Source organism: Lissotriton helveticus, chromosome 11 (assembly GCF_964261635.1).
Source record: "Lissotriton helveticus chromosome 11, aLisHel1.1, whole genome shotgun sequence".
Lineage (NCBI taxonomy): Eukaryota > Metazoa > Chordata > Amphibia > Caudata > Salamandridae > Lissotriton > Lissotriton helveticus.
The window spans coordinates 332,302,996-332,318,208 of NC_136072.1; the positions used below are offsets into that span (position 1 = coordinate 332,302,996).

Genomic DNA, 15,213 nt, shown 5'->3' on the forward strand with positions numbered 1-15,213 from the left:
GAACAAACAGTATTGAGCCTTACCTTTAGCAGTCTTGTTTGCTCTTTAAAGTCTTCATCCTCATCAGATTCTGCATCTGGCAAATGGTATATCTTGATACCGTGTTCTTCAATTTCATCGAGAATCTGTAGTACAAAGCAGAGTAAATGGTACAAAGTTTATACAATGAATTATCAACTGACTATGAGCAATAAGATACTCAGTTAATACATTCTACTTGCTTGCTGCTGAATAGCGTAAATTCGCTTAAAAACAGAAGACTGGAGTTAAGAAAATAAGTAGCTGAGATAGACGAGAAATCACTAAAAAGATGTTTGAGAAAAAGGAAAGCAGGTGAGCAAAGGAAACCGACCTAACAGAAAACATTGCCACATTAGCAGCGCCATTTTTAAAATTAAAGTAATTGAAACTTTTTTATGCATGATTATGAAGTAAATTTGGAACAACAAAGTTCATAATTTAGTGAGGATAGTTTGAACATTTTTTAAGTATGAGTGTTTATTTTGTGCTATCAACAGCTGAACATAGTTATATTTTCTTAGCATGTTTCCAAAATATAGTAAAGATAGTCAATAACAACTTTACCTTAACAAGCTAAAATCATCAGATAAAAACAATGAAATAGTTATAGAAATTAACACAATTGTTCATTATCATGACAAATAAATGATATGCAATAACGCCTTATCAAATTTACTGTCAATAGTATGGTACAGTAAACGCCATCTTCCTAGATTTATCCATTTTGTACATTTCCTGAATAATCAAACCACTTTGTCTTCGGTGTGGTATACCCCTGACCTTTTTGCAAATGGAGGGTTTATCCTCATTCACAAAAGCCTCCAATTTGGAGTGTTACTATGCATCAGGAAAAATCTATCAAAGAGCCTCTGGAAGCATTTGTAAACAGTCTATTCTGTAGCCATCCCTTGAACGTGGCTTTGACTTTAACTGCCATTCTGGCGGAATTAGTCTCTGGGGAAGTCCTTTACTGACGCATGCATAGCAGGTTTATAACTATATCTAAATAAGCCTTACTGATGAATCCCTGCTACCAAAAAGCTAAAAATGTCACAGCAAACGCTGTAACGGATTAACTCTCGGGTCCACCACTCCCAAACCTAAAAGCGGAGCACAAAGTCTATCAATGGAGGATATATGGACAATGCAAAGGCCCACCAGCAGGGGGACAGAGGAAGCACTAAATGGCAAGCACAGTAGGCCTTTCAAAAAACCGGACAGACACAGATAGTGGAGTGACTTTCCATCAGACCCCAATTTCCACTCCTTAAAGTGAAACATCTTGGCATCTTACTTGTATTTCTTGTATGGAACAAGAGAAAACACCAGCCTGCCATGCTTCCTAGCAAAGTGACCTGTTGAATTTCCCATTTAAGGTCTGATAAGATTTTTACATCTACATAGTTGAAGTCTTTAGTGTCACAGTTGAAGAACTAGTTACTAACCTTTGGCAACGCCTTAACTGGTGGAGGCTATCTAGCCGCAGATTCCTTACCTTTGAATTATCCCCAGACATCAGACTGGATCTGGAAACATTTCTTGAGCAGTACTCCTGCGCGCTGATAGGCGACGTCGCTCGGCTCCATGTGGCATCGTCCACACTGGAAGTAACGTGTGTGGTGCTTATATAGGCCCAGAAGCCCAGAGCCACAAAGTACACGGACAACTGGTGTGGAATAACAGGGCCCTGAAAGTGGAATGCCCTGTCCCTAGAAATCCGTTCGCAGAGCAAGGAGGATGGGGAGGGCGATAAGGAATCGTTTGCTAGATATTGTCTCTACCAGATAAGGCATTACCAAAGGTAAGAAACTTGTTCATTTAAAAGACTTCTAGCCCCAGATTCCTTATCTTAGAACAGCCAAGGCTCTCCCCATTGCTGAAGGAGACCTTGCACCACCTCCAGATGGAGACGCCATTTGTGATCCAATAGGCATATTTGTCTGAGCTCGTCCGCTCTGGCGATCAGAAAGCCCGCCAGATGCTGAACCATCAGGGAAATGCCCTGATGTTCCAGCCATGTCCAGAAACTCAGCATATTGACAAAGGGTCCACAAGTCCACCCGTCACCCCATCCCAGGAGTGACACATCTGTCACTACTGTCCGATCTGGTTTGGGAAGGGAATGGGGTCTGCCGCTGACCCAATCTCGGTTCGTTAACCACCACTGCAGATCTTTTACAGTTCACTCAGAGATATGGACCAAGTTAGAAATATGAACCTGATGCTGGACCCACTGGAACTTCAGGTCCCACTGTAGAGCCAGCATGTGTCTCCAGGTAAGTGTCACAAGGAAGAGGCAGAAGTAATGAGGTCCAGCAGTCTCAGAATCAGTCTCACCAAAATTCAGGATAGACGCTGAAACGTGGGTATCACCTGAATATTCTCGACTGGCCGTTCGGGAGGATAGGCCCAAAACTGCACTGTGTTCAGACAAAACACTGATGAAAGGGAGCCTCTCAGAGGGAGTCAGGTGTGACCTTCGTATGTTGATAGTGTACCCCAGGAAAGCAGGAGGTCAGCTGTAGTCTGGAGGTGGACGACCGCAGCCTTGGAGGAGCTTGTTTTAATAGCCAGTGGTTGAGATAAGGGACGACTGGCACCCCCAATATCCGCAGATGAGCTGCAAGCGGCGGCATCACCTTGGTGAAAACCAAGGGGCGCTGGTAATGCCAAAGGGGAGTACGGAGAACTCAAAGTGCATGTGACCTACCTTGAGCCACAGGTTACAAAATAGTTACTTACCTGTAACAATAGTTTTGTAGCATAGACTCTTCTAGATTCCCATAATGTGCATATTCCGCCATCTAGTGGTTGGAGTCGGACAGTGTTTTGTTTGTCTTCTTTTTTTGTGTGGGATGGTTGTGAAACTCTATCCCTGGGGTGAGGCTACAGTCCCCTTTGTGTGTGTGCAAGCTCTCAGATCATTTTTTCCCCTTTTTGCTTTGAGATTGTGTTAGATTGTTTAATAAGTTCAATATTTCTTGTATGTGTTTATTGAGCTGAGAGTGCAGGGACACTAACTAACCTTTAAAATGTGATTTATTAATATATATTTGTTTTTATACATTTATATATATTTTTATATATCTATATAATTATTATTTATGTTTCAGCTATACTTGTTTGTATTTAACAATGCTGCTGGATATATTTTGTTTGGAATAGTATAATAAGCATCGTAACGTATGTGTTATTCTTTTACAATTTGTTATTTATTGGTTTGTTTATGAGGTACTAGCGGCCCGTCCCGACGTTGTCCGGGTATGACCGACATGTCTGCAATTAGAATGCGCCCCAGCGATATGTACTTCTTGCCGTCCTGTCTGCAATTAGAATGCACCCCAGCGATATGTGCAGGTGCCGACGCGTGTGTACCTGCTCTGAAGTCCAGCGATATGTGCCTCTTGCCGTTCTGCCGTGCACATCGTGCCCGGGCTCTGCATCCACAACACGGCGTGATGCACTGAGATGCCACACGCCGCTACTCAGCCGCCACGATAGGACGCTATTCACATGCTCCAAATGTCACATGACGGCGTACTGATCCGCCACGATAGAACGCTATTCACACGCTCCAAACGTATGCACACGCCTACCTCAGAGCCGGTGCTAGTTCCAGAGGACTACTTTGTCACACAACATGCTTTGTCCACCCCAAAGTATATGTTGCGCCGGTGTATAGCCTATGTCCATCCTTGCCTCACCTTTCCAAATGTTGCATGCGGCGCTCCGGTTGGCGCTGTGGTTCCGGAGCTTACCCGCCTCAAAGGTTTGGTCTCTCTCTTTATTATATTAGTATGGATGGGGGTAGTTCATTGTGACTGTGTTGAAACAGGTCACATTGTTATAATTGGACAGATGTATCACATCTGCTATTGTTTATTAGTTCTTATATAGTACGTAGTACTACTGTAAGAGGAGACGTATAGCCTTTTGCTATTTCTTAGCCCCTACCAGTACTTATGTACTGTGATTATTTAGGGACTATTATGCATTATTTGTCTTTTTTTAATATTGCTTTATTTTTTACTCCTTCGCAGGGGAGGAGGGAGGGTCTTATGTGAATCTAGAAGAGTCTATGCTACAAAACTATTGTTACAGGTAAGTAACTACTTCGTTATGCAGCATAGAACGCTTCTAGAATCACAATGTGCATAGATTGTGAAGCGGTATTCAGTGATTGAGGAGGAGGGCGTGAAGTGTCTTTATTCTCCTTAGGCTACTATAAAACAAAAAATATAGTGTTGCGTACCACTTGTTGTCTTTGAGGGAATATGTGTCCTGCAGTTGTGTGTATATAGTATGCTTGTAAACAGCTCTATTTTAGAAGAGTATACACATAGATACTGCTATGCCCATTTGCATTAATGAGTGTGACAAACATTTATAGCCTTGACTCCGAAGAACCCCCTTTTTTCAAAGTAAAAATTAGTAGGCCCATTGTTTTAGATATTTAATATGGTCTTTACCAACCACTAGCTTCTGTTTGTATATAACTTGAAATCTTTGGATTCAATGGGCCAGTTTAAATGATGTGTGTAGGTATGACTTAAGGGTTGTTTGAGTTGTCTTATTGCTTCAAGTGTGTAGGTATGCTTTGTTTGATTATTTCTTTGGGTAGCAACATCAAATGCTACGCGAATGCTGCGTCCGCTCTCCCTTTCCCCTGTGTATGGTATTGCAGAACGTGGACGGTATTATATGATTAAGTGATCTGTCCATATCTTTATGCGCAATTGTGGGGAGAGGAAAGAAGGCTTTACCTTGTAATATGCAGAATGTGTTTGTATAGTAATGCCGAAATGGGAGTTTTTGGGGCCTTTTTAGTTTGTACCCAAAAACCCTACCTATAACCCTACCCAACACCCCAACACACACCCCAACACACACACACACACACCCCCACCTGTATTTATTTCCTTATGTGGAGTACTCAACCCATATTGTATCCCAAAGCTGTTGACATGGTTATATGTATACGCATGTACACATGTATGTTTGCTGTGAGTATGCTTACATACGTGTATGTATGCTCTGGCAGGAGGATAGCTCTGGGTTGTGGTTGAAGGGTGTGCTCCTTCTGTAACCATGGGACATCAGTGGCCTGTGGATCTGGGTTACAGTCCTTAATCTGTAGTGTTCGCCATGGGCATGTGGCCAACTGTTTTCGTATGGGCTCCACTTTTGTTCGTGGGCTAATGCATATTTCTATTGGTATAGAGTGCCCTTGGTAATATGTAAGCAAGAGCTACAGTAACCAGAGTGCGTTGTGTGCAGACGTTGTGCACTATTTATAATGTAGTAATGCAGCTCGGAAAGAAAACATGCACCTTGTGGAGTTTTCAATCTGCTTTATGCAGCCATTGTATGTGAAAAATCACCTGGTAAAGGGCTGTTATTGTTGTATTTTCATGATTTTGAGTAGGCGGCCCAATCTGGTGGACCAGATGTGAGATATGGGCCTTATGTTTGTGTCTGATAACCCAGTTTGTAATCCCGTATGTTTCAAGGTAGTGATTATTTTCCCACTTGCTGTGCATAGGTGTTTTATGTGTTGGTAGGGTGTTAACCCTCAACTTTTTTGTGGCAAATTTAATGGTCGCGGTCTACCTCGGTAGCCAGCCATCTGGGATACTGCTGGAACTTGAGGTCAACCCCTCTGGAAGAGTTGCCGGTTCCCTTACGGCGTCCCAAAAGGTCGCGGTCAACCTGAGTTGCCGGCCTTATGTGATAGGTTTGGAAGTTGCGGTCAACTAACCTGGAAGAGTTGCCCACTCCCTTACGGTGTGAAGATCAGTCTCCGTGTAGGAGCTGAATCACCTTTTGGGTCACCATGCCCAATAAACGCGTGTGGAATGAAAAGTCACTTCTGTTGTTATGGTACACACCTTGTTGTGTTGCATATATATGCTGTGTGATGTAAATATGCTGATAGCGTCTTAAAATATGCACTCGTATTTAGGGGATAGTAAATTTTCTTGTGTGAAACCTATTCCCGTAATTAGAAGTTGACCGGTGTATGCAAGAAGCGTGTAAAGTGCTTCTATGTGCAGGCCCCTTTTGAGGTGGACTGTAGAATCATCCCTGTTGTAAAAATTGGGTTGTGAAGCACCGTAGTGGTGAATGGGGGAGGGAGTTGGTTTTTGTTAATGTCAAGTGTAACCGGGTTTAAAAGACGCAGTCATGTGCTCTGTAGAGGAAAATCTCCCTGTCTTTCCTTTAAGTTTATCTGTATATATGTGTATATACACACACATATTTGAACAGTCTATGTATATATTCATATGTACATCGGTATTGGATGGTATGTTTCCCTCCTAGGTACATGTATCTATATATATATATATAGATATATCTATATATATATATATATATATATATATATATTATCTATATCTAATTATCTATATATCTATATCTATCTATCTATATATAGGTGTATCTATATATATATATATATATCTACATATATATATTTTTTTTATATATATCTCAATAGCAAGCTCAGTGGGGAGTGTCCATTTAACAAACTGCACTTGCACAACGAGAAGCTTCCCCAAAGCTTTATTATTCGGTACACTCAGTCGCCTTCACCAAAATTATGATGGCATGTGGCCGCAGTCCAACACGTTTCGGGTAGCCTCTTCTTCTAGGGAATTGCAGCCTGCAAGCTCTTGAATGGCCCCGCCTGCCATTTAAATATGCTCCTATCGCCAGCCAAGATTGGCGCCTCTGAATGAGATTGGCATTGCATGCTGGGAGACAGAGTCCTCATTTTATCCACAGATGGAAGCGCTTTGAAATAAAGGCAACGATTCAAGGCTCCGCATGAGCCCCGGTGAGTGCGGCTGTTTTCATCCTCTCTCGTTGCCCCACAAACAAAGCCCTTACATCTCAGGCTCCGTGGCCCCCGTTACGAGGGGTTGAGCTAGTTCAGCGGCAGGACGGCCGCTCGTTACATCAAGCTCAGTGGGGAGTGTCCATTTAACAAACTGCACTCTCACAACGAGAAGCTTTCCCAGCTTTGTATAATATGTGCACATATGCATATAAATCTATATAACCATACCTTGATTAGATAATTAATTCTGCACTGTTATTTGCAGAATAATTATAACTCCCTATGCTTAATTACTGCGCCCTTGATGGGGGTAATTCTGAAATGAAAAGTGCATGCCTCTATGTCTGTGTAGAACTAGGCCATGTGCTTTTGGGTATGAGCCAAATTGCATCTATTCTTCATCCAGTGCACCTGGTCTTGTTGGTATAAGACGGTTAACATATCATATTACCCTCCCATTGCCACCTTAGAGTTTGTAGAGGCTTAGCAGGTAATGCTACCATACTGCGTGTATTTATACCTTGTAGTAAGAGGTCCCTCCTTTGCATTGCATGCTGCAATACTATGCAGCAAGTTAATACATTTTTTTAAATTTTCTGCAGAAACTAGTAAATATTGATCTGTGATTTTGCATGTTGCAATGTTATGCATTGAGTTTATAAAACTCTTTTGAAGTTACCGCAGTAACTGGTAACCATGACATAGTACAAGCAATAGTGTGTTGTTTAGGGCCATACAGTATTTAACTGTATTACAATGGATCTGCTGTTAATAAATATTTTGAGATGTAATGTAAAAAGTATGTCGCATAAATATTGTTATTGTTCTGTATCCTTATTAGTTTATCACCTATGCAACATGGTAAATGTAGTGCTGGTCCACGTGTTGGTGCGTGTTTGAGGCACAAGGATAATGTAGTTGTGAACTGTTGCTTTCCAAACATTAAGGGCCAGATGTAGGTAGCCCTTTACCAGTCGGAATCGGCCAAAAATACCGATTTTCGGCCGTTTCCGACCGGTAAAGGGCTAAGGAGATGTAGGGGCACAAAAAACGGTAATTTTCGGTAATTTTACCGAATCTGTAAAATTACAGAATAGGTAAATTTACCGATTCTGTAAATTTTACCGATTCGGTAAATTTACCATTCGGTAAAAATACCGAAAATGTATTTCGGGATGTAGGTAGCACTTCTAACAGTGCAACAGGACCTTTAGAATTCGGTATTTACCATGCAATACAATTGCATGGTAAATAACGAATTCTTGTGTACATGCACATCTGTGCATGTACACCTGTGCCATGTGGCACAGAGACATGCCCTAACGGCATGTATGTGTGCCACATGGCGCAAACGCCAGTTACAGGGGTGCAACCGGGTGTCAAAGTGACACCCTGTCCTCCTTAGCAATTCGGTATTTTTACCGATTCGGTAAATACCGAATCGGTATATGCTATTGAATCCTATGGGCTTCAAGGGCCATAGGATTCAATAGCAAATACCGATTCGGTATTTACCGAATCTGTAAATTCCGAATCTTACCGATTCGGTAAAAAATACCGAATTTTCACCTACATCTCATTTACCGATTCGGAAATACCGAATCAGTAAAATTCGGTATTTATGAATCGGTAAATGAGATTTACCTACATCTGGCCCTAAAAGCTTAGCAGTGAAGCTGTATGTTTTGATGGACCCAGAGAATGCAAACTGTTGCCCCCCCCCTCCAGATATTGTTTGTATTAATCTGCCTGAGAGACCAGGTTAATAGTCAACAAACGATTTGTGGTGTTGCTGGGGCCTCAGTGCTCTGTTCTGAGGAATGTGCTTTCTTGAGATAAGCACATGTTTTATGGGGTACCTTTGCTTGACCCGGAGAATTGCTTTTGAAGTAGAGGGGCGCGGGGGGGGTGGGGGGTGGGGTGGTTTATGACCGCTCTGTTCATTTGCTTAGAAATCATTTGCAGACATGAACTGCATCTGCTGCAGTGTTAGGAGTGTAGAGCCCGGACATTTACTTTTTGCAACAAACAAGCATTTACAATGCAATAGGTCTCGCAATGACATTGTTTTGAGCTATTGGCATTGAAAATGTAATTATTTTTTTTCCTTCGTGAAGCATTAATCAAGTAATCGCATAATAAATGACAATGTGTTTTACCCCCTGTTGATCCCGCAATGATTATCTGCATGTGACCGTCATAAAAAAAGCAGTGGCCGCAGGTATGAGCAACACGGTACATGTGACGTGAGAGCGATCGAGAGCTGCCATTCAGAACATATGTGAGCTTGCAGCTAGCACACTGTCCGTGCTTAGCACGTATTTCTCAAAAGAAAGGCAAAACTGATTTCAACTGCATTAGGAGCGTGTTTACAGCAGTCAATAAATGGTTAACCGGCCATCTTTAAGAGTGCGGTGTACTGCGTAACGAAGCCCCACAGGGTGGAGCTGAGGCTACATAAGATATTACATAAATAATTTTGTCATTCTCTTCTAAGATGCGGGCTCTGTCCTTTAACTGAAGAACCAATCAGAGTGGTCAGCTAACACTGGTTTGAAGAGGCGACCCCTTTCACTGGACCTATTTACCTCTCATCACAAGAGCCGGGCCCCGCTGTCCCCAATCTAACCCCTTCAGCCACCTTTTCAGATCTTTTATCCGTCACCAGCGACCTCCGCCCATGCGAGAGACATTAAACTTCTGTTTGCACAGAACGGCCGAGTGCCTGGTGTCAAAGGATGGCTGATTATATACAGGCCTGTTCACAGAGCCTCGGCAGTCGGCATCCCCTCTGAAGAGGAGTGAGGCAAACACGTCTGCATCCTGAAGCTAACCAGCCATACGTGCTTCGAGTCACTGTGTGCCGCGCCGGAGGCAGTGGCTCCGGTTGATTTCTGAAAAGCACTGCTTTATTGCGCGCCAATAACTTAGCACCGTCCAAACTTCCCAAGAAACAATTTCTGCTGCAGTATCGCGGACTCTGATCGCAGAGGAGTATTGCAAATGCTGCAACAATTGCCAAACTGTAAACCTGCCAAACAAGAATGTGTCTTGCAACTTTGAACTTTATCAAAATCTATATATCGATTCTAAGTGCATTTCTAGAGTACATGTTTAGCTGGAAAAGGACATAAAAAGGACAACACACTTCCAACCACACCCCCTTCATGTGTGCAAGCGCTTCAGTACTTCACATAGGGGCAGCATGCGCTATATACATGCTACAATGCCGTACAGTCTGTTTGTAAATACAATAAAGGCTGTTTGTGCGGTCTTAAATAAACACAGGGTTTATTCTTGCAGGGAGACATCTTAAATCTTTGCTCTTTTTGCGAGGATACAGTACAACACCTGGGACATGACACCTCTCCCAAATCCATACTTTACACATCGGAACGCAAAAGTCAGCGAGGCATCCTTGCTACTCGCTCACGGTCCAAATACATTTTTTTTTTTTAAACAAAGCGACACAGAATCTAATGCACCGGAGGCGTAAGTGGCAGTACAGCAGCACCCAGGACACTGCTTCACTGCCATAGTGGCAATGCTACCAGCACGCAGTACCAGCACGTGCCCACTACACATCACCTTTCATTTACCTTTTTTTGGGGATGTCCACTGCTGATGCACGAGGTGAGCAGCGTGCGCCAGATCCTGCGCTCCACGGGAAGGTTTCATTTATCCAAGGCTGAATTACAGTTCCTCGGAGCTGTCAGGTAAGGCGCCCTTCCATGTCTCAGCCGCTCCTTTGCTTTTTTTCCAAAAGTGACACTCTGCATTTGCATACCTGCCTCCCAGCCTATGGGACGCTGTAATCAGCCACTCTTGCAATTGGCCGTCTTGACATGCACTTTCAACCGTGACATCACTGAATTCCCATGGTTACTGTAGCCCCACCTGCCTGTGCCTGCATGCAGTCCCTACCTGTAAGACCTGATGCCGCTGCTCACGCTCTTATTGGAACGCTATATCCCGAACTCTTGAGAGTGTAAACAGACTGGGAGGCTCTGTATTTGATGCTTTAGCAAAACTGCTATTTATTTAATAAACACCCAGGGACGTCCAGAAGGAGAGGAGTGTCCTGCAAGGACAGGCTTTCGGTGCCTTTTACTCCCAGATCGGCAAATCACTTGGAAGGAAGAACTCTTCTTCAGCAAACAGTTACAGAAAAAACTGAGATGTTCCTGACACCGGGGCTGCAAATGTTTTTCTGGCGCATTCTGGGCTTGCAAGGATGAGAGACGCTTAACAAGGACAGCAAATTATTATCTTTTTGGGGCCATGTGTTTCTAATAAGCGTGAAGGCGTGCACTGCCCTCAAACTCTCATAGGAAAAAAATCTTGTCGAAACCAAGATTTTTTCCTTAGAGAGGTCGGGAGCAGTGCGCTCCTCCACGCTAATTAGAATCACATGGCCCCATAAAGATAAGAAAGAGCCTCACGACAGCCGTGAAGCAGACGAGCCTGTCCGGATGGACCGTCTGAAAAAGGGAAAGGGCAGTGGCTACAAAACCCCATTTCCAATGGCAGGCCACCGTTTAGCATAAAAGGTGACACTAGCCAATGAAAATGAGGGGCAGGGCTTCAAGCCCCTTTCTCAAAACTAAATCTCTAACTAAGTCTTGCTGAGCGAGCAGCGCATGCGTGCAACGCTAGGCGAGACCTAAAAATAAAGGGCTTTTATTTCCGAGTGCAAATCATTCATGATGGCTTATTGCTTGTTTTTTCGTTGGTATGGGAAAATGGTTTTTTGAGAGGCTTCTCTTGGGAGGAAGATTTGGGAATAATTTGTTCCCTGACTTGTTTTGCACTTTGCTGTCTGGGAGAGGCACTGTAGTGTATAAAAGTAGGGTTCAAATAACTGAACACACACACAAGTATTGTATAACCAGCACATTGACCCATTGCCAGAGGCGCCGAAAGGTAGATGTGCTGTGCATTTTTACCGTAGTTCCAAACTATGAAAAAATATTTTTTAAATGACCTAAAAAAACACAGTGTTAATCAGCGCATTGAGATAATGCCAGAGGTGCAGCCACGTAGATGTGTTGCGCGTTTTGAACGTAGTGCAAGACTATTCAAAATACATTTAAAATAATTTAAAGAAATTTAAATGTGGTGTGTAAACGACCTATTGACATATTGCCTTAGGCCCCGCCTGGTAGATGTGTTGGAATTTTCCAATGTACTAATAAGAAGCAGATGTATTGCTTTATTTAAATTTGTTATGCTAGTAGCTGGAGCCAGTCATTTGTACTTTGCTCAGATATTATATATAAGCACAAGTTACTACTTGTGTAACAATATATCTGTAAGAGACATTAGTTAGTGATAGATTCCTTACCTTAGAATATCCACAGGCGTCAGACTGGATCCGGAAAATTTTGCGTAGCAATACCCATGTGCGCCGGCAAGCGTCCTCCGCGGCGGAATGACGTCGGAGTACTTAGACGCCGCCCATGCGTGCTGACGTCAGTTCTGATACACAGCTTTTCCGCGCCAGATACGCAGAGCCATGATAGAACCAACACTGGTGCCATGAAACTAGGGCCCTAAAAGGGGGTGACCTTAACCCTAGATATCGGTTCGCAGAACGGGGAGGATGGGTGGGTTGGTAAGGAATCTATCACTAACTAATGTCTCTTACAGATATATCGTTACACAAGTAGTAACTTGTGCATCTGAAAGAGACACGTTAGTGATAGATTCCTTACCTTAGAATAGAAACCCCAGCAATACCAACCTCGGTGGTGGGTCTGCGAACCAATAATCACACCAGAAAGTCCTGGGGGACGGAACGGCCAAAGAAGCCATCCCTCCGGACTTGGCTGTCCAGGCAATAGTGTCTTGCAAACGTGTGCAGCGAGGCCCACGTAGCTGCCTGGCTAATGTCCTGCCAGGGCACTCCCCGGCCCAGGGCAGTTGTAGTCGCCGTGGCCAGAGTGGAATGAGCCCTCAATCCAACAGGGGGCTCCTTTTTAGCCAAGGAGTAACATGCCTGGATACACAAGATGATCCACGAGAGATGGTCCGCTTGTGCACTGCCTTTCCCTTCTTAGCGCCCACGTAACCAACAAAGAGTTGGTCATCCACCCGGAACTGGCGTGTGCGATTCAGATAGTAAGAGAGCGCACGTTTTGGGTCCAGACGGTGGAGCCTCTCTTCCTCTTTCGGGGGATGCGGAGGCGGAAAGAAGGTGGGCAAGGTAATGGTCTGCCCGATGTGGAAGGCCGTGACAACCTTGGGCCGGAAAGAGGGTCTTGTCCGCAACACAACCTTGTCCGGATGGACAGAGGGGAAAGGCGGTGTGGAAGAAAGAGCCTGGAGCTCACTCACTCTCCTGGCAGAGGTGATGGCAACCAGGAAAGCAGTCTTCAGAGTAAGAAGACGGAGAGGACAGTTATGGAGCGGCTTAAAGGGAGTACATATTAGGTAAGTAAGAACAAGGTTCAAGTCCCACTGGGGCATCACGAAAGGAACAGGAGGGAACATGTGTGTGATGCCCACTGCAGAGCCTGCATCCGCCACCGGGCGTGATGCACCAGAAGGATGCAGGAGGCCATCAGCCCCAGAAGCCGCAGCGTCAACCTGACCGAGACTCGGGATAAAGGCTGAAAGATCGGAATCAGAGCCTGAATATCCCGAACCCGCTGTTCGGGAGGATAAACCCGAAACTACGCCGCGTCTAGAACCGCTCCGATGAAGAGGAGCTTCTGAGAGGGACACAGGTGCGACTTCGGCACGTTGATGGAGAACCCCAGCAAGTGCAGGAGGTCGGCCGTAGTCTGGAGGTGGCTGACGACTGTCTGGGGCGAGCCCGCCTTCAACAACCAGTGGTCGAGGTAGGGGAAGACTGACACCCCTAACCTGCGCAGATGAGCTGCGACCACCGCCATCACTTTCGTGAACACCCGTGGGGCGCTGGTAAGGCCGAAGGGGAGCACGGTAAACTGAAAGTGCTCGGGGCCTACTGTGAACCGCAGGTAACGCCGGTGGGCCGGCAGGACGGGATGTGAAAATAAGCGTGCTGGAAGTCCAACGCTACCATCCAGTCTCCAGGGTCCAGGGCAGCTAAGACCTGAGACAAAGTCAGCATCTTGAACTTCTCCTTCCGGAGGAAGCCGTTGACGTTCCGTAGGTCCAAGATAGGGCGTAGGTCACCTTTGCCCTTCTTGGGTACCAGAAAGTAGTGGGAGTAACAACCACACCCTACTTCTGGCCCAGGAACGCGCTCAATGGCCCCCTTGGACAAGAGGGCCGTGACTTCCTCTTGCAGAAGTTGCAAGTGATCCCCCAACACGCGGTGGAATTGCGGCGGCATGGCTGGAGGGGTCGCCTCGAAGGGGAGGGAGTAGCCCCTTCGGACGATTTGCAGCACCCACCTGTCCGACATGATAGTGCGCCAGTGGAAGAGGTGATGGCGAACCCTGCCCCCCACTGGCGTCACATGGCCTGAAGACTAGGAAGGTTTTGAGGCGGATGCTGCGGGGGGAGGTGTGGACTGGCCTCGCCGTTGTCCCCCAACCGCCGCCACAGCGGTTTCCACGGCCGCCACCGCGCTGTTGAACATTCTGCGGTGCGTGGCTGGCAGCAAGTGTGGGAGCCACCCTTTCCGTGGCCACGAAAGGAGCGAAAGGCACCCGATTGCTGGCGTGTGGCCGAGAGGCCCAAGGACTTGGCCGTAGCCCTGGAGTCCTTAAAACGCTCAAGCGGATGGTCTGCCTTGTCGCCAAAGAGGCGACGGCCATCAAACGGCATGTCCAGAAGCGTGGCCTGGACATTGGCCGAAAAGTTGGCGGACCTCAACCAGGTGTGGCGTCGAACCGCCACCGTCGTTACCATCGCCCTGCCCAGTGAGTCCGTGGTATCCAGCCAACACCGGATGGAATATTGCGCTGCATCTCGACCCTCCGCAAGGGCTTGGGCGAGTTTAGCCCGGACCTCCTCCGGACATTGTGGCAGCACGTCCGCGACCGTGTCCCACAGGGTGTGCGTGTAGCGGCCCAAGAGGCATGCGGTATTGACAGACCGCAGTCCCAAACTCAGCGACGAGAACACTTTCTTCCCGAACTGTTCATACCTCTTGGATTCCCGATCGGGAAGTGGAGGCCTGGATGACCAGGCTCTCGGTGGTGAGATGGGTGGACAAAAAGCAAGGGTCGCCCGGGGCCAGGCGGTAGCGTCTGGCCACATTCCTATCCACAGGCGGACCTGTGGCGGGCTTGGAACAAGTGCCCACAAGAACGTCACACAAGGCCTCATTAAACAGCAGTAGAGGCTCATTGGAGCTTGCCTGCGGTTTAAGGACCTCAGTGAGGAGGTTAGTCCTCACGGCCGCAACGTGGAGCTCA

The 15,213-nt window shown here is 45.8% G+C and overlaps 1 protein-coding gene across 6 annotated transcripts in view; it reads right to left on the reverse strand.

Moving 5' to 3' along the window:
- The window catches only part of SEPTIN2 (septin 2), an 806,446-nt gene that overhangs the window by 263,111 nt on the left and 528,122 nt on the right, over positions 1-15,213 (reverse strand). For all 6 annotated transcript variants that reach the window (XM_078665713.1, XM_078665712.1, XM_078665715.1 and 3 more), the window contains exon 8: positions 24-125. In XM_078665713.1, the coding sequence (XP_078521839.1) occupies positions 24-125 (102 nt within the window). The remainder of the gene's footprint in view (positions 1-23; positions 126-15,213) is intronic.